General features: G+C 37.1%; 1 protein-coding gene across 2 annotated transcripts in view; it reads right to left on the bottom strand.

Moving 5' to 3' along the window:
* fign (fidgetin) overlaps nt 1-19867 on the bottom strand; it is a 33660-nt gene extending 13793 nt beyond the window's left edge. The window contains exons 1-2 of one of the 2 annotated variants that reach the window (XM_008404025.2): nt 19454-19867; nt 18580-18614 (exon numbers count right to left, since the gene is read on the bottom strand). In XM_008404025.2, the coding sequence (XP_008402247.1) occupies nt 18580-18604 (25 nt within the window). In that variant the 5' untranslated portion in view covers nt 18605-18614; nt 19454-19867. The remainder of the gene's footprint in view (nt 1-18579; nt 18615-19453) is intronic. The other variant, XM_008404026.2, reaches the window with a different exon arrangement.
* Between the last annotated feature and the right edge of the window lie 1221 nt (nt 19868-21088).

Here is a 21088-nt window from a genome sequence, read left to right as displayed (position 1 = left end):
ACCAGGTTACAACTGTGATTAATTCCAACCATTAGACTTTATAACTGTAATAACCTGATTAAGAGAACACGGTGACATTATAAAGAATGTCATAATTCACAGTATTGGGAAGCTCAGTTTTTTACAAGAAAAAGAGCCACTCAAAAATGAACCATAGTCCTTCTCCAACTAATGACATTTGCTATTCGGATTTAAATACAAACAACTTGATTGCTATTAATTTTTGTTAAGAATTTTCGTAATTCTATGACACCATGAGAATCACAAGCTTGCTATGTATTAAGGAAAAGGGCAACTTGTAGTTATATTTTGAAGTTACTGCTTAAGTTTCTGACTTTTAGTGAGTCTATAATGCAAGCATTGGGCTCTAGCTTCCACTTCAAGTCAATACTTCCAGACAATGTCATGTATTGTATCTATTAATGACCAACAATGAGAAAGTTTCTGATGGTCAAAGAAAATTTAAGCTTCTTATCCTTATGTCAGAAACTCATTACACAGAAGGACCTCTAAGGTGATTTCCTAAATTCATTTCCACATCTGACCTTCAATAGCTAATTTTATTTAAACACCATCAAGGTTATTTTATTGCCTCAGTAACAGCCTTCTATAGTATAAAATTCAAACAAAATTCAAACTAAACCCTAATTGAAAATACCCGAGCGAGCAGAAATAGGTTGCTTGTCTGCAATCGCTGTCAGAGACATTGTGAAGCTTTCTGTGGTTTCAACTGCACAGTCTCAAAGAAGGTCACTTTTCCAACACAGGCCAGACAAAAGGTGAAATGAGACAACTGAAGCAATCTTAGGTCAATATGAAATAGAAATCTCTCAGCTATACTGTAATAAAGTTACTGAAGTGAAGTAGTGAAGCCATAAAGGGGAACTTTTACAAGGAAAGAGCTGTTGAGAAGATTGGTTCGCCTACTGGCAAACAATGCCTTCAAAGAGCTAAGCTGGCATGGCGAACACGGCACCCAGGAACTGAAGAAAACATTTTCACTTTTAACAAAAGATTTGGGTTTAAAACGAATGCTAATTTATTTATTTTTTTAACTAAGAAAAGCCTGTGAAAATAAATGCTTAATACTGTATTGATGTGGTGTTTAACAGGTTAAACATAAATAAAACAAATCTTTGTGATAGTGTGACTTTTCCTGACTCTGCTTTGGATGTTTTGAGGACAGAATTTTTGGTAATTTATAATGTTTCTATTTTTATTTCAAAGTTCATCGTCCTGGTTGTGTTTTGGATAAAGAGCATCACAATATTTGTAAGAAAAGGCACTGAAGATTTCAGGTTTCATTTAACAAATGTGACAGTGTTGTATGCTTGGTAGTTTTGACTTGAATTCCAAAGATAAAGAGAAAAAAGTGAAAACTAATGGTAAAAACATCTATCCAAATAAATAAATACAATCTCTGACATGATTGTGTTTGTGCAATCCTGATACTAGATATCTGTTTACTCATCAGCCACTTCTACTGTACGTCTCTTTGGCGCCATGCTGCCAGACACCAACACACAAGCTAAACAGGAATGGGAAGTGACTGAGCTTACAAAGATCCAGTTTGACAAAGACAAAAAACTGTACACTCCTATTCTGTTGCCCAACAGACTCAGTCAAGTGCCCTCAAGCACCTTATGATGCACGTGTGCACTTAGAGAAAGAGCCAGAAAATCATAAATTTCCCAAAACTTTTACCCATTGAATTCTAATTAAAGGAAATTAATTAGCATTGTGCTTAAAAAGGGTCAGCGCAACAATTTGCCCTTTCCGTCATTACGATATGCAAAACATGAAAAAAAAAAAACCCGAGTGTAACATCCATACAATGAGGACACTGTTCGTTTTAGAAAGTTTTACTGAATATAGAAATTTTAAAGTTAGCCATTTTCAGTATTAATGAGGTGTAGAAAAGTGAAGTTAGAGGAACAAGAAATGGTTTAGAGTTATTTAAAGGGGACAAGATTTTCATTTGAAATTTGTTGGCCATTTTCATTCAGTCGGTGGACCCTGGTCATTTTGCCCACTTTGTTTGTTTGCAGTTTGGCTTGTTTTGTACCAATTGAGGATGTCTTATTAAACCTGAAAAAAGGGCAACATGTCCCTGAGCAGTCATCAGTAGCTATATGGCAGCAAAGTTTTTTTTTGCTTTATGCTTTGTCCCACTAATTTTTAAAACAATATGCTAAAGGTAGTATAAAATGTCAGTAATGAAACCCTGATTTACAGACTGCTCTCTCAAACATTTGGTGTGATGTTACCTCAACTTCTATTACCAAAAAGAAAGAATAAACCGTGCTAGAAAAAGTTCAAAGTGGATATTTTGGGTACATTTAAGAATAATTATTGTGTGTTACACCATGACAATAGCTTATTTTCAATTTGTTGCAAACACAAGATCAAAGAAAAACTATTGCTGGAAAACCGAATTACCTATTCCTGCCACAGCTCTGAAAACTCATGTGGTGGATACAGAGGGTGTCAAAGTCGTGATCCAGAGAAAACCATTGAACAAAAGTTGCATAAGTCATTGTGGTGACTGATGCAAGGAATAGTCACTTCACTCATTCAGCATTAGCTTCTGCCAGCCATACGAGCAGATAATGGTCTCAGAAATAATTTCAATGTGAATAGAAATATTCAGACACAGGACAAAGTTTCAACATTTGTAGTGCTTACTTAAGAAAAAACTGGATCACCGTCCTAGATCAAACGCAAAACTGAGGCACAGTTAGGACTCTTTTTAGTTTGTGTAATTCATCTCAAAGAATTATCTTATATGGAAAAATGAATTGGAAGGTGAAGCAGAAAGATAACTGACATCATAACAGGCGTAATGCGCACATGACATGCAATAATAACTACGGATGACCTAATTCAGTCCCAAGAACCTGCTCATGCTCTTGAGCAATTTCTAAATTATTGATATTGGAGTAGCTGGCTGCAGTCATCTTTCTATGGTTTCTTGTTAGCGGCACCACATACTCTTGAGGCCTAGACACACTGGCTGTGTGTGACTCTGCACATGCCAATCAGATTTTTTATTTTATTTTATTTTTTCCTGACATAGGCTCCAACTCAATTGCTTCTCTACTGACCACTGGACCTGTGACATCAGGTATTCATGTGAGAGTATACAATGGAAATCCCTCAAGAATAAAAACACAAGTAGGTCAGAGAGTTAACTCAAAGCTGCAATTGCTGCTCACCAAACACAAACAAGATCAAGATTTCAGTTTTGTCTAACATCTTCCAGCTCTATTGTGTTGATTGTTGTAACTGCAGGGCAAATCAAGTGCAAATCTTCTGGGACGTGTGACTATTAAGTCTATAATAAATACACACAACTTAAATTACACATTCTCATTTGGCTGTATGCGTTGCATGTATTGTAGGCCCTACACACGCGTCACAGAAGCCCAAACTTGACCTGACCATCAAGCAAATACTTTTGGCCTGACCCAGCCCCAATTTTAGGTCGAGCCCAGGCCACAAATCTAAACTCTAGCTGTGAGAGGAATAATGTTTTCCTCTGCCTACATCCCCCAGAATGCCGGACAATTCTGGATCAGACTTCAGAGAAATTCTAAGAATTGTATTTCTATTGATACTGTCAACATATGTTATGAATCGTTAGCTGTAAAAATGTAGAGAATGAGTAAAGACCTAAGACTGTGACTCATGAGAGCTGTGTAACTGCTGCTATGATTTTTAAAAGCTGATCAAGATTAAATCACTAAGTTTTCTCTGCATGGTGAAATACTTCCAGAACAATGACCAAGCATTATGATGACAAAAACTTTCCAAAGCAAAAAGAGTCAGACTGAACCAACGTAAGGTGGAAGAAAATGGGAATAGATAATGTGAAATTTTTTTTGTTTGTTTTTTTTGTTTTATAATAATAAAAAAAAAACAAAAAAAAAATAAATATATCTTTCACAACAATTGGTTAAGCAATCTGACCCGTTTCCGTTAAAAACAGAACATTTTTAAATTATCCACCAAGAAATGGAAATGATTCATGTGCAATTTCACTTACAGATGGAAATTGTACAAAGAGAAAAAAATATATAAAACCTCAATACAGAAAGATCCCAAAGCTGAGAATAAAACCAAGCCCCCTTTCACTGTAAAACATCAGTGAAAACAGCTGGGCCACCATGTTACTATTGGTTGGACTATGTTGAAAAAAAATCCAAAAACAATTCAAAGCTAGGCTAGCAGAACACATACGTTGCAATTGACCTAAGTCTTGTAGCAGTACATTGTAAGGAGGCAAATCGTCCAGCCTTCTCACTGAGGTCTGTTGGAATTGAACATATCTAAACGCTTGGAAGAAGATGAAAAATAAAGAAATTGTTGCTTTAAACAAAAGCAACAATTGTTTCATATTTTCACACAGCAGACCCCATTTCCAATCAAGAAGACAACAGTTTTTTAATCAATAAAGTCTGATGTGAATTTGAGTACATTTGTTCAACTTGTACACAAATTAAATGTTGTTTTATTAGTGGTAAGTGATATGTACAAATTAATGCATTAGCAATAAAAATATATTTTTTAAATCTCTCAGTAAAATCTTAACAAATGTTACTAATTCGTTGTTCTGAATTGGTCTTGGGTTTTTTTTTTCTCTAATTTTCCTGTTTCAGATTTTTCTGTTGCTTTTTGTGTGCAATTAATTTTGCCATTCAAGGAAACCACACTTTTTAAAAATTCAATTTAAATATTTATGCAATTAGTACTCTGTCCTGTTGTATAAAAAGGAAGATGCATCTATTTCAATTTTAATCCAGATTGTTGACTGTTGCGGCTCCACACCTAAAACGTATCACCACTACGGAGTGCGTCTGTGTGAGTTTGTCTCACTGTTTTGACCCGACAAAGATCCAGGTAGGCTTGAAACGTTAGCAATGAATGCTGCACAGTTTCAATGTGCAGGCTCCTCTTTGTTCACATTATGTTACCATTTCATTAAGATTATCATTATACAAAAAAACAAATATGTAGTTTCACCTTTAATTTTTGCTTTTAGTGGCTACTTCAACTTTTCCTCACAGTGCAGACCTGGCTGTTTGCAGCATATTTAGTTATTAGCAAAAGGTATATTCCTAGAGCTCATTAGCATAATTGTTGTCTACTTGCAGCATTATTTACCAACATGTTGGAGTCTGCAGTGCAAAACTAAATAAAATGATAATCTATTTAATTTAACATAATTCTGGAAATTTCAGAAAATGTAAAAAAAAATTTGAAAAACAAAAAAATATATGCAGCACTTATTTAAACTGTGTTGCAAAATGTATTTATATATACTGTAGAGCTGAATAAAACTGTACAAAGAGGACAATGAAAACTGTAAATCACTGTGAGGCGGCCAGAAAAGAGACCAGCGTCTTCAGAGAGTTCAGAGCCTTCACACAAATGAGAGATGTGCAAAGAAAATTATTCCGCAGCATTCCTTAATAGATTATGAAATGAAGGAAAGAAAAAGGGTCAATTTGTGTCACAAAGCAATTGTGAAAAATAAATGAGATAATTAACAGAAATCAAGAGGAGCACATTTCAAATATGTCTCTGTTTTCTTTGTTCAACACAGCCTTTTTGTAATATCCATCCATTTCTCAGGTAAGACTCAAAGTCCTGCACAATAAATTACAAGTAAGAGAACGGATTTCCTCCTTTTCATTATGTGCAGTTCTTTATGTGGTTTTAAAAACATGACAGTTCCACAATGTGCTACATTTGCATGTTCAGAATTCAACCAATTAAAAGCTAATTAATTAGACACAATTCTATTAAGAAACAAATCCCAGTCATCAATATACACAACCAAGGGTCACCCATTGCTTAAATGCGAATTGGCTCCTTGCACCACGTGGACTAAAGAATAGCACAATAGCACTATTGGAAGTCACAATAAACAGTGTGGCACGCATATATTTGTTGGAGCATGAACTCATCAGTGCTGATTGATTTTACTTCCATGGATAGAAAGCTGAGCCGTTGCTTCGACATACAGATCTCTATCAAGTGGCTGCTTCTAGGAAAGATCTTAATTCCCCCTGGTGATTGTCATGTTATGGTAAACACTCTTGCGAATTCTTCCTGAAAATCGTCCTATTGTGTAAGAAAGAGAAGGCGCACACACACGCACACACACACACACACGCACACACAAATCCTGACAAAATTAGCCTGATACATTAGTTTTCAGCCAAAAACGTGCACTTAACTGTGCATTGTGTATTTGATGTTTGTATATTGGCAGAGATGAACCCATCACTTGTCAGTGCTGAATCTCACAAAAAAAAAAAAAGCAATTTGAGAACCTCTGTTCTTACTGAATGTCTAATACATTGTTGAACAATTTATTTTCATATGGAATATTTATGAATATTTTCCTTAATAAACATTGACAATAAAAATATATTATGTATATTTATTTTATTTATACATATATATACATATATATATATATATAATTAGGTTAGAAATGTAAAGTCTGTTTTAGGGCTGGTAGAAAGGAGGAAGACAAGAAAGTAATGTCTCAATGAGCACATTTGGTCCTTCCACAACTTTAGTAATAAGAATAAGCGTAAACAATTGGAATGATCCCCAGATAAGTTGAGAGTTACAAGCTGGGCTGAGGTCTCAACCACTTATAAATTGTTTGACACAGAAAAACAAAACAAAGGAACAGGGAAAGTATGAACAATTTATAACTGCAGAAATAGCTAGTGATTACAGTGACAGCAGATCTCAAAGTTATCATCTGATTTGATGCTCCTTGTTGGTGCCAAAGTAAATTTTGCAGTCTCATGTGCATTTGATCAGCAGAAGTTAAACATTTTAAATTCTTATATTGATTAAAACTGAACTTGTTAATTCTACATCAGAGAGTCTATGGAGTACAAAGTGAGCTTTCTGAGATATTTTTCATTTGTGAAAAAAATAAATAAATCTAAAAATCTTAGAATTACACAAACATAAAAATGACAATATAAAATATTCAAACTAGACTGAACTCTTTCTTTAAAATTAAGACCAAAATTATTAATACCCTTGGCAGATTTAGGCTTAATTGTTTTGTTTGACCAATTTGTCTTTTTCTGATTTTAAGCAATATCTTTGGAGTGGCCAAGCCACGGTGCTAAATTGAATCCGTGAATCCTAAAGATTGACATGACGAAAAGAAAACCGTTCAACCTCAAAGACTGGGAGCTCACCACTAAGGAAATAAATCTTTGGTAGATACCAGTAGAAACATGCATGTTTTAAGGTTTTGATTGATGTAATGCTAACAGATATGTTTACTGATCATTGAAAAGAGGCACAAATAACATTTGAAATCCCAAATTGGTACAAAGCCAAAGGTTAAATAAAAACAGATCAACTATTGTTACGCTGATTTCTAATAAGAAACAAACCTCGTCTTTAAAGCAATTTTCATTTTAAAGCAGAGGAATTTTTAGTTTCCAAATAATACTGAAATATTTTCAGAATCTTTAACCCGACATCATGAATCATCTCATGTCATGAGCAACATGCATTGTCACAATCCTAATGCTTCATGGCGTCTCATCGCACGACTTGTATGTTTTCCTTACTACAGCCTTGTGTCTGCCTTGCACTTGGCAGCTTTCCCTGTGATACGCTGAATGTTTATAAAGGAAAGTGGGCAAACGGCCTCCTGGCAGAAAAACGGCATTATAAAAAAAAAAAAAAAAAAAAAATCATTTACTCCTCTGTTTATTTCTTAGGTTTTTGCCTTTGTTACGAGTTTGGTGCTTACCGTTAAATAAACTGTTAAATAAATCTGCCTGTGGGTAGTGCATGCTCCCTTGATGAGTTGTGAACAGCCAAACGGTGAACTGAAAGGATACTCATCCACTTTGTACAAGGCAATTCATGCAGCCTTGTTCATTTGGGTATGCATGAAGAAACAATATCCTACTGGGAGCACTCCGAGTTTCAAACACTCGGGGTCAACTACACGAGCAGATTCCACATGTGTAGCCTGTGGCCGCTGAGGTTTGGAATCTACCTCCCTCCTGGCTGGGTGACGTTGCATGTTCTATTTCCAGACCAAGGGTTGAAGTGAGGCTGCAGGGAGTGTAACACTGACCTACATGACCTGTGGCCTAGAAAAGCAGCCTGAAGCACTGCACGCTAAAAACTCCTCACTCCTTCTTATGCAGTCTTACAAAGGATTCAAAACCTTTTTTTTTTCCCTCTTTGCGCATAGCATATGGCTTTTGATGCCAAATGATTTGCATCCTTTTTTTTATTCACATCTTTGACTTGTCACCGCACACAGCCCAGTTGTCGGAACCCGATGCCCACTTGCTGAAGTCTCAAGTGGGAAGACGGAAAAGAAAGCCGAAGAGGAAAAACTGTTTTACTTGCAGGCCCAGTGTCTACAGGCCACATGTCTCCAGTCATCTGTCACTAGTTTACATACATACTATGACACTTCCCCTCTCAGTGGGAACCCGTTGTCACCACTCGCCCGCCAGCGAGGGCTTACTGGGTGCTAGATGGGTCTCCCCCAGGTACCTCTGGGGAGCCGCATTAGGCCTAACTGACAGACTGACAGCAGCACGCAGACACACATGCACACAGTCCATCCCTTTTTTCCAAACGGCGCTCCCTCCTCCTACAGCGCAACAGCTCACATTCTCCCAAGGCACACCACACTTTGCATAAAGCAGTGACTTTGCTTTACATCAATTTTTTTTTTTTTTTTTCCAGACACAAAATTATTTTTCACCCCTCTAGCCTCTTCGTGCTACGTGGAAGTTTTGAAATGAATAATGGAAACAACAGAGCTGAAGACTCATGGGATCCATTTAAAGATGTGGGAGAGGCGATGCAGTCAGAGTTTGGGCTGCAAAAATATCACGCTCCACGTAAATGAGTCTGCTATTGTTCTGCACTTTATAGAACGGCTGCTTTAAACCATGTGCAGAGCAAATACTGCCGAGAATGATGTAGTATAAACACATTTTCCCCTGATAAAAGGGAATATTAGCGAGGGAAAAAAACTAAATAAAAAAAAAACAAGCTAAATTGTAGTTAAATTGTTTGACAGAGTGAAAAAATAAATAAAATAAAAATATGTGACTTAACTGGCCAAGATGCGCTGCACAGCTCTATTACTCTGCAGATTTAATGTTACATGCTGGAGAACAAACAACATGCAGGACCGGTCAAAAGGACAAATGGATTTATTTCCTCCATGAACGCGAGAGTTTAAGCCATGTTTAGCTCTTCTCAGCAAAAGCCACAACTTGGTATTTCCACCCCGACTTCCCAGGTCCTTACATTGGAAGTCCTCAGTAGCAGCTACGACGAGTCAACACAACTCCCTGAGGTGATTTCCTGATAATGAACACAAAAGAAGTGTCAACCCTCACAAAGCACACCGACAACTGAAAACCCTCCAGTGCTCATTTTTTTTCCCCCTCAATTGAATTAATTAAATATGGGGTGGACGCTAAAAGGGATCATCAAAAAAATACATGTTCAGAAATGATTCAAATACACAAAAGACTACAGTACATCACTGGAGCTGCAATAGTCCGGACCTGGAAAACACTATATTTCTCAGATCAGTCAACACAAGTTATCTAACAACAATCAGACCTCAGAAACACTCTTCACTTTAAATGTCGTTACTGATAGAAGACATTTAAACATTGATTATTTTTTTTTAGTTTCTGTTGAGGTGATTCAAAATCAAGCCAGAGGAAACATGAACAGCGGAACAAGTTATTTAAAGCAAAATACTATTGTATGATACTCTGACTTATTTAGCCTGTGAGCAAGAGAACAAAACTTTAAAGGGGCATTTTATAGCACAGTCAAGTAACAATGTCAACATCAGTTGTTATACGACTCAAAAGAAATTTAACGTTGTATTTTAACACATTGAGATGGTCCCTTTGTCTCTATAAAAACTCCTGCTCTTTCTGAAATTCCATCTTTAGGAAGTCATCACAACAGCATTCCTCTATTAACCCTTTAACATACAAACTTACTAGCATTGCATTAAGAAGCAGCTCCGATAATGAGCTCAGCAGATGCGCAGTTCCACCAGGTGTTTGTTAATTGCTGCTGGCTGGCTAGTCTGAAGGAACTGAACAGGGGAATCGCGGGGCAGGGGAAGGGGAAGGGCTGCTCTGTGAGGCAGAAGCTTGGAAGCTTGGAAAGTGTAGCGCTGCGTCTCAAAGGCGGCGCTGGTTCCACCCAGGCATTTTGCACATCTAAATGGCTGCCAAGGGAAACTGAAGGATTTCTCAAACATGCATTAAAGGATCCAAGGCAACACTTCAGATATGTTTTCGATAAGGGAATAACAATGTAACATGATGTAAAGCTCAAAAAAGTCAATTTAAGCAGATAATAGGAAGGCTGAATGGAGGACAGCAAAGTTGCTCCATATCATTTTTAAGCTCGATTTGTAGATGTTGCCAGATTTTTGGTAATATCAGTGCGTTCGTAAAGTAAAACACAATGAGGTTTTTAAACAAACTCTTAGGTGTATGCTGCAAGTTTAGGCCAAATGTCTTTCTGTAGCCAGGTTTGTGTTTAATTAAGGGATCTGAGAAAGAAAGCAAATAAAAAAAACAAAACAAAACAAAAAACAATGTTGGACAATTATCAAGAGGTCTTATCAAAATAATACAGTTTAAACCTCAGATATTTCTGCGTTCAGCTGTACAGAAATCACAAAAATTACATAATTTTAACCTCTACTGGTTTAGAACATCACATCATCTTGTCGCATTTACATTTGGTACTCCCGACCCAGTCACATTGACCAATAAACAGACTGAAAGCTGTGTATTGGTCAATGTGACTGGTGCCATATAGGGTTTGTATTGTACGATTTTGGTTTGCTTGGAGATTTCCGTCTGAAAAGGAACTGAAGCCACCCAAGAAAGTTACGTTTAACAAACTTATGAACTGATTCGGACCAGTGTAAACAAACTATTAACTAGATGTTAATGCAAGCATCTGCAGTCTTTAGGGAATCCACAGGGAACCTGCTCTTTTGACTATGATAGGCCACACTAACAGCAACGTTTGCTTCTCTTTTACTTTTGTTTTAAATTAATAGTGAAAGCCTGTTTTCTATCTTACATAGCGACAAGATGTGATTTAATATCACTGCAGGAAAGCAAGAAAAAAAAATTAACACTAATTGTATTTCCCCTTGTAGCTCTGAAAGAGAAATCGGAATTAGTGTAAATTGCTACTGGCATGTCAAAGTTTTAAAGTAACCTGAAATCGGCGAAAAAAAAAAAAAAAAAAAAAAAAAAAATTAAAATTCTTAGTGGGTCATCTTGATTTCTGAAACCGACATGGGTATACCTAACAAGCAAATAAATATTTTTCCTTTCTTTATCTACATGCCCTACCGCCCAGCCTTTCTTCAGCACAGACTGGCATGGTCATGTCACCATGCCACTGTAGACACCAGCTGCCTCGCCATAGCCTGACACCTTAAACCTCCATGACGGCACACAGAAACACACACACACACACACACACACACACACACACACACACACACACCCATCTATCCCTCCCTCTATTCCCTCCAGGCATCCTCGTCCCCCTCCTCTCTACACCATCAGGCAAACCCCAACCCGTCCTCTCGTCGCTGGCACTCGAGGCTCCCTCTGCTCGCGCCTGGCATGGTGCCAACCTGTCAGCCACCCAACACCACAGAGGATGAATGGATCACTAAGAACTTTGAGAAAAGCACTGATCGCTCACATCTCATCTGATCAGCGCTTCAGCTAATTGTCTCAAATTGATATTTAAGACAATTAGCGGTGGAGGGGGGTAGCAGGGGAAGGGGGGGTTATAAATCGGAGGAAGATAACGAGTCAAAAGATGAGCTTTTATATTCACACGCATGCTTTTGAATGTCGATGTTAAAGTTAATCCAAGCATGTATTTTAATACATGAATTATAAGAGTATAATAGACCATTACTAGAACCGCAAAGTGATTCGGTGTAATGTACAAACAGTACTTTCAAAGCGAGTCATTATTCCTGTCTAAACCTTAAAGGAATCAAAAGACAGCTCTCTCAAGTGTCCTCATAAATAAAGGAGATACTTTGAAATAGATTAATTTAAATTAGTACAAAAGAACAGGTAAGTTCAAAGAGTCCACATTAAAGCTAACTGGTGATGTTATGCAAGTCAAATTCCCTACAAGTTTCCGCAATGTCGATGTTCATTTTCAACTCCCACATCTCCTTTACAACCTCTGAACTGTGGCTGCACACTGCCGGTCAGCAAGCTGAAAGAAGGTTTCTATATTTTTTTTCCCTCATGCAAAGCAAACAAATTTGGATGCTGGGGACTATCGATGGTCATGCAGGTGAAAAACTTAAACACCCCTCATCAATCTCATCAAGTAGATAATGTTTTAAAAATATAGTTGGCAATCTATGACTAAATTTGGAATGTGGTTATCCAATGTTTCCTAATAAAAAAATAGTAGAACAGTAATATGTTGCATTTTTCTGCTGAAAGCTGCCAGTTCATGTTACACATTTTTGGTTTTGATGTTTTCTGTATTAACTGTGATATCATGAAACTGTGGTAGTTTTATCTGACGTTATAAAAAAAAAAAATCATCTGCCTACAGCTAACAAATAAATTTCAATTCATATTTTTTTTTACTCATTAATTGCACACACTTTTTTTTATTTCTCTGCAATGATGTATTCAGTTACCACATTAATCAGACAAAGAAGAGCAAATTATTTTTTATAATCCTATGAAAGGCTTGCTTTTTCACAATAACAGTTTTTTACAAAAAAAAAAAAAAAAAAAAAAGAACACCTTGAAAGAAGGACAGGAACAGTGGCCTCTCCTCACCAAGGTTATTCAGTGATAAGCAACAGTACTCAGGCAGACAATGACAGCCCAAAGTGGGAGCTATTTTCAAAAGTCGCTAAATTGTAGAATTTGTTAATCATACTCAAGAGTGTTGGGTCCTCGCACCCTAAGAGTGACAAGACGTCATCTGTTTAAAAATGAAAATTGTAGGTGTGGAATCAGATTTGGACATGTAGTCATTTCATACAGGTGAATAAAATGCTCACGCTGTCATCCGGAGCCGTCGACAGCTCCTGCATTCAGTCCATGCGAGTGCAACAACATACGAACGATGCTAACTGCCAGAATGTACAAACATGGATTATAAAACTATTTGAATAGGATGTTAAAAAAAAAGACTGCCATTGCAAATTATGAAGCATCTAAAATAATCAGTCTTAATTATACATTGAATACACATTTGAACTGCAGTTTTTAGCTAAATAAGTACTTATAAATGCCCATTTATTTTGGTCACTTGACAAGAAAAAAAAAAAATCTAGAACTTTGCATCACTAATTAAAATGTAAACAGTGTAATGAGGACATCAGTGATTTAGGCAAACGTCTCTCTGGCTGCCACAGGGGATATGATAATTACAGAGGCGAATCTATGAATGCACATGAATCTCCTACAAGTCCAGATTAAAAGCCTTAGTGCTAAACCTAGTTTGGTACACCTGGGGATTGTCTATTCTAGCCAATCCCCAGCAGGCTCTGAGCTGCCTCGTCTTCTTATGAGTGCAGAAACACCTCATGTGAGGGAGATGAAACAAAGCCTCCGTTTCAGCATGTTGGAAAGGGGAAGGAACAAGGCTTTTGAGGCAACAAATGCAGCACTTTGAGTAAATAATACGCCAGCCAGTGGCCTGAATAAAGCAGGCCTGCCCATGCAACACACTTTGTGGGACTGTTATAATCACAATGAACCCTGCATTCTGTAAGGATGCCGTTTTCTTTTAAATATGGAAAATATATTATCACATGTGTGGACTATTTGTTTTAAGCAAAGGAAAGCAATGGTGACCAGAGCTGAACTAGCTCAGGTCGGATGTTGTACATAAAAGGTAATGGAAGTTTAAAACAGTTAAACTTTTCCAAGACCTTTTAATGAGATGCCAGAAAAAGTGCCACAGTGATTAGAATGTCACCATCCACATCCTTTCCTGTGTACTGCAGTTCAGCTGGCTTAGAAAAGGACTCGTATGCTTTTTCCTCACTTGCAAAGACCAATTGGGCTGTTTGGCCAACGTGGAAATCTCTTAAATCTCTTAAAATATATAAAAGATAAATTAAAAATTTGAATTGCATGATATCAGTAACATATTTCTTGAGGAATACCTGGAATATTAAGTGATGAAAACTTTTCATTACAAAGATATTGCAAAAAGATGACCTCACCGAGTCCAAAAGGACCCAGTTATGCATCAGAGGGTTAAGGAAAATGTCTACTTCCTCTCAGGAATACACCAGAGGACTGCTGTCCGCCAAGTATGGTAACTGCTAAAATAACATGCTAAACACAGCTTAAAATGTCAACTCTGCAAAAACTTAACATTAACTGCTCTCACACACATTCACACAGAACCGTCGCCGAATCATCTGCTGCTGTGCACTGCCGATAAGCTGGGCGAAAGCCTGCTAATGCAAATTGCCCCGTTTTGAAATATTCTGGAATAAAGCAACGCTACATAAAAACTACAGCTGATAAGCCACAAACACTATTGGGTTATGCAGCTGCCTGCAGGCAGACAACTCAAACAGATAGCCCAGTAGTTTATCAGCTAATTTCAGATTGTCATATTTGTGTTATTTTATAAAAAAAAAAAAATACCTATCTTAAAAACTACTAGTAAATCTTGCAACATTTTAGTTAAAGCCTGTTTGTACAAATAGCTTGCAAATTACAGCATTATACATTTATAAAAAATATATATTTTTACAACTTTATGAAAGTTTCCTTTTTAAAACAAATGCAATAAGGCTGTTATACTTTTCTCTCTTTTTTTGTTTTTACATTTCTGTGTTTTTACCATGATACTTTGGAATTTACACACGCTTATCCCAACTTAAAAATCTCACATTTACCCCGTTTCTACTATATAATACAGCTCTAAAAATAAATAACGGCTTTAATTTAAAATTTCTGGTTTCCCCTATTTTTTTATTTATTTTTTTTTAGGTATGCGTTTCGGTGAGAATCATTTTTTACCTTTCATATAAAAATATAAGAATTTCTGGCTTTCATTTGCAGAAAATGGGAAAAATGATGAAAAAAAAGTGCAATGTTTCCAGAGGATCAAATAACGCAAAGGAGACTAGTTCATATGAATTTCTAAAAACAGAAGACATATTTTCACTTTGACAGAGATAAGAAATCAGTATTCAGTGGAACAGCACAGATTTTCAGTCATAGTTTCAATGCATTTTGGCAAGCCGTCCATTTATCTTTAGCATTGCTGCTGGTTTCAGGTGACCACCTAAACAGTGTGTCATTAAACAGAAAGACATGTTCTTGTAATGGAATTCAACAGATACTGGAACGGAAAGGCTTTCATACATGTACTGTTGCTAAGTTCAGAAAAATTTGCAGTGTTCTCCTACTACATTTCTTTTTTTTGCTGGACTCTATAAAATTCTATTAAAAGCAGACAGGACAGATTTTAGTGTTTTATTATCCAACCTACAATTATTTACCCTGTAAAATCAATTAAAATTAATTCGTAATTTGCTTTTACTATAAGGGATGAATTACACGACAGGCTGGTAGCTACAAGTAGTCAAATGTAGGCACATGCATTTCTAAATGTCTATGCCATATGCTGTCACTCAGAGGAAAAAAAAAAAAAAAAACAAGTCTGAGCAGACAGTCACTGTGTCTAAATGAGATGGTGGTAGGAGGAGGAGGGGAAGGAAAAGGGAGGATGTCAAGGATTCATGGTCCTTCATCTTTGCAGTAGAGCAAACACGTCCCTCAGTATAGCAACAGACAGCTGCCTCCACCTTCTAATGCAGTCCAACTTAAATCACTGCGAGAATTGTCAGTGTAGAGAGAAAACGCACAAAGATAACATAGCAGGCTGCCATGAGGGAAACGACAGAGATGTGGAAACAAGAAAAGGAGAGACATAGACAAAGAGAGAGGAGGGAGGGGAAACGTGTTGAAATACTGGAGTTTTTTTTTTTTTTTTTTAGTCTGACTCCTATGAGGACTCTTTTTATATATATAACAAAAACAGCAAAGACACCCACTTAACATATTTCCTTAAAGCTGACAATCCTGCTCTGATCAGATTTAATATAGTCACTCACTACGAGGAGATTTTTTTTTTGTAGTTACGGTTTTATGGATCCATGTGAAAAGATTTAACATTTCATCAATTTACAAAGCTTCTGCAGTCAGCGGCGTCAGTGTTAGCCTTTAATTGTCATTGTTGAAGTGTCACGCCTGTTGTGTACATTTTTTCCCTTTATTTTTAGGGACCTGAGATGCTGCACACTTTAGAATATAGACAGAACACTTAGAGACGCTAAATTGCTTAGCAAGGGCATGTCAAGTTATTAATTCAAAGATTTATTTAGGATGCACATTGCTGACTTTTTCTGTTTGTGCTTTGTTGCATCTGGAAACAATAGACTAATGTAATGTTCCTGGTAGATAAATAAGCAAGCACTTACTTGATTAAAGTCACTTTAATATTTTACTTCCAATCTGACTATATAACACTGAACCAGAAAATCGTCTTTCAACAAGATTTTCTTTTGTTACTTCAACTTCCTAAAAGTAAAACAAATATCTTTACCTTGTTAATAATAGCTATCACTCTTTACAAGAAAATGTGAAACATTGAAAAGGGTGACGAAAACATGGGGGGGTTCAGCATCTGTTGCCGACGTTTTTTTTTTTCTTTTTTTTTTTTTTTCCCCCCTCTAAGGTTCATGTCAAGCAGAAGCTGGAATTGTTAACGCAGATGTTGTCTTTTCAGAAATAAACATCGCTGCCAGCGTTCTTTCTATGCACATCCGAGGTGTCTGGGGTTAAGTAAGGATCTGCAAGAATCGCCTAACGCTCTGCAGGAGCTCAGGCGTGGAGCCCTTCAGAAGACTGAACTCTGAAATATATGCTCAGGCACTTCTTAATTATTAGGGGTCAAATACTGAGAAGTGTGAGAAATGCCAGATTATTTTTAACATGCAGACATTTTTAAAAAGTTGCTTTTTTGTGGCTTTTTTTCCCCTCTGAAAACAGTACTTGTCTCAGGATTTGATGAGAGACTGGAAAGTTGAAATACATCTGTTTTAATTAACCCACTAAAAATCAAAAACAGTAAATTTGCAGAGAACAGGAGGACAAACTAAAACATAAACAGGAACACATATGTTCCTACAGTCTTAGGAGCCAATATCAAAATTCAGTTCAATAAAAATACCCATCACACATGCATGGCAAAATACAAATAGGACGATACATTCAAAATACAAGCAACCAAATTTAATATCCACTTTACAAAAAACAAATTACAACAAAACACTTACACATAATGAATGTGATGGTAATGTACTTTTTTTTTTAAACCACTGAATGACAGATGCTGGAATCCAGCTTTTTTTTTTTGAAGAGGAGTGAAAACACACTTCAGCTCACTGATGGCAATGTTTAATTTCCTCTCAGAGCAAAACATGCAAATGAACTGCAAGAACACAATTAAGTGAGTTGTTCATAACTGGGAGGTGGAGAAAAGGTTCACACAGGACAAAGTGTTTGCAGGGGGAGAGAATTCGCACAACTTGTTACGTACCTCTCTCTTCCCCCACACACGCATACACACGCACACACACACACACACACCCACTACCAGACTTTGTGTCCATTTACTGGCTTGTCACAAATAATTACCGCTGGAACAAAGAATGAGAACTATTCCTGACATATGAAGCGATATGTGTGAGCAGATCTGATTTTATTTCGACTTGTGTTTGAAAGACAACTGAAAACAGTCGTCCCTTGTTTAAAAGTCAACTTAAATGGGACTTTATTGTTAATTTGGTTTACTGTCATTTTTCTGTGTGTATCACAACTAATTAAACTGAAGCGCAATTATTACACATTGATAACTGTGAACATGCAACAGTAAGTCTACACTCTAAATAACTAGCTTAAATATTCAAATAGATTCTGAGCTTTTCTGTATCATTAAACTGGTAAAATGTATAACAGGAACTAGGGTGAGCAATATATGATATTTAAAACAAAGATGTTTTAGTAGCAATCTGCTACTAAAGGCATAAAAATAATTTGGATTTAATGTGTGTTTCTTAATGCAAATTTAAATGCATCCATGTTTTTAGATTTCTGCATGGACGACGGTTTGAAAAGTTGCACAGCACTTTTAGAAACGACAAGCAAAATTAAAATGAAGGCAACTGCTTCTGTGAACTCAAATTGAAATAACTGAAAATGCTATTTGCCTGAAATCAATAACACACCATCCTCTCATATCTCTGATCATTAAGATACCAACACTGTGTTAAAGAAACTTATGAGGATGAACCATGCACACAAAAAAGACAATAAAAATACTGCAATGACAGCTTTTCTCCTCCCAAAATATAACAAATAACAAAAAAATAGAACAATGAAGATAATTGCAAATTGAACATAGGCCTACCATAAATACTGCTGCTAGTGATCATGTCTTCAAGCCTAAAAACAAAAGGAGAGGGGGGAAAAAACAGCAGAATCGGAATTTTCACGAGGTGGAATTCCAAAGGTCGCTTCTCATTACAGCCACTTTCTTCCTTAAGCTATCAGATTTCACAACTTAAAAAAAGGCTCCGTTGTTCTTTTCCTAAGGCGCTCATTTTAGCCGAATAATCAAGGAAAAGCTAAAAGAAAAAAAAATGAAATTAATTAAAAATATATATATAAAATCCCGTGGACAGAGACGCGAGTGTAGGGGCTGTCACTTCTTGCGCCGAGTTGAAACTAGAGAATAGGAAGCATGCGAGGCACTGTAGATGACATAAAACACACATTCTTCAAGCCGCCCATTAAGAGGAAGAGGCTAAAGCAGCGTGAAGCCCCCCTCCTCCCTTTACGTTTAAAATAGATTACTTGCCAGCAGTTGTCCCACTAAGAGCGCAATGACAGCCCATCTTTCTATTAACCTCCCGCCTGCAGCTCCAGCGGCCACTTTTATTCAGGCTGACATGCAAAAACTTCCCAATGCAGGAAAGTTATTTAGTAAAAGAAAGCCTGGATCCAGCCCTCAAACTACGCAGAGTGCCGCGGCAATAAAGTAGGTTCTAACTTCAAAAATCATGTGCCTCGCTTTTTCTTTTTTTTTTCTTTTTTTCTAATGCGTGCCATTTCGTGTGGGAAATAATAGTACAAATATATGAAACACGCAGGATTGCGCGTCCGCAGACGGACAGCGCTGCAGCCCTCTGATGCGCGGCACGGTCTCTCAGCGCTTCCACGGAGCTGCTCAGTTTCTCTTTCTATAATTTGTTCGCATCACTGGCAGACGGAGCGGGACTCACCTGTGTGAGGTGACAGGGCAGTCACAGCTTACGGGACCATCGATCCGCGGAACGCAGGGACGAACACGGGAATCGCCGCGATCAAGCGAAGCTGCTCTCGATTTGAAACCATTCCAAGTTAGTCAGGGAAAGACTGACCACAGCCTCTGCCATGTTGGAATTCCAAATCCTGGACAGCTGCTCCACTGACTGAAGGCAGCACGCCGCGCCACTGCGCATGTTCCGTCCGGTGAGAGCCAAATTCAAAGAAAGTCACCCCCAATGGGCAGCAGTTAAATATGTTCAACAGCCCGTGAGTGTTTTAGTAATTTGATTTTGTGCGTCAGAAACCCAAAAAGGACTTATTAGATTTTTCTAATAATATATATCTTTAAAACTATATATATTTTTTTCATATGATTCAATTTTTTGAGTCAAAAATCAAAGTGCATGATTTTGAACTTACATTTGTTTGGATTTTATTTTAAAATTTAAACAAATAAAAGCACCATCAAAACGTTTTCTTCTCATGTCTTGCCATCCTCCACATTTTACATACTATTTTTTTTTTTTTTTTGTACGTTTGTAAAAATTGCTCACAAACTGTAATGCAGGGGTGTCAAACTCCAGTCCTCAACGGCCACTGTCCTGCAGTTTTTAGATGTGCCACAGGTACAAAAAACTTGAATGAAATGGATTAATTAGTTCTTGTGTAGATAAGTTCTCCAGAGCCTTGCTAATGACCTAATTATCCTATCCAGGTGTGGTGCAGCAGAGGCACATCTAAAAGTTACAGGGCAGTGGCCCTCCAGGACTGGAGTTTGACACACATGCTTTGAACAAGTGTTGTAATTTCACACATGTGGAGTCAATGGGAATTTGCCACTGTTGTGTTGAGGTGGTGGTGCCCACTGATAGATGTCGAGAACATGGTGAATGGGTGTTCTTTGTGTGGAGCAGCACTCCATTTTAACAAACCCAAAAATCGCAGATATCTTCGTGTGTCAAGAATTGCCATTGTCAGCGGCTGTCCGTATTTTGAAGGAGGGTTTTCAACATTGACCTCACAATTTGATTTATGATGTTACAGGAGACCTCTTTGTCCGCATTCATCAAAATTACTCATTTGCATGATAAGAAAATTATGTAAGCGGGACAATGAATTGAGGTTCATATATATAACAATGTGTCCTACATTCAAAACAATTGTCATTCACAGAATATAAAAGTGTTTTTCATTTTTCATTGCTAAAAAAAAAAATAATCAAAAATGATGTGGTGTGTAGCAACAGGGAAACACCAAAACATGCTGGACTGCAGTAGCCCATGGGGACCAGGGTGGGGGACCCATGTGCTGCAAGATCAGATACACAGCAGATTTATACAGGAACATTATTTAACAAAAGCTAAAGAAAAGCAAGACATCCAAGAAATTATATGTTCAGGCAAAACACTAACTCGTGAAAAGTATGCTTTTTGACCTGGTGTTGGTTAATTAAAACCCAGTTACAGAGTGAGATATATTTTTATTATACTCATGCCTTAATAATGATCATTATTGTGATGGATCTCTTTATTTTACTGAATACCTTGAAAGAGACAGTTGGTCCCTTTAATACACTAGGGAGACCAAAGAGACCCTGGTTTGACACATTA

The sequence above is a fragment of the Poecilia reticulata genome, linkage group LG2 (genome assembly GCF_000633615.1).
Source record: "Poecilia reticulata strain Guanapo linkage group LG2, Guppy_female_1.0+MT, whole genome shotgun sequence".
Taxonomy (NCBI): Eukaryota; Metazoa; Chordata; class Actinopteri; order Cyprinodontiformes; family Poeciliidae; genus Poecilia; species Poecilia reticulata.
Note: the sequence above shows the minus strand (reverse complement) of the source record. Positions and strands in the feature narration are given on the sequence as shown.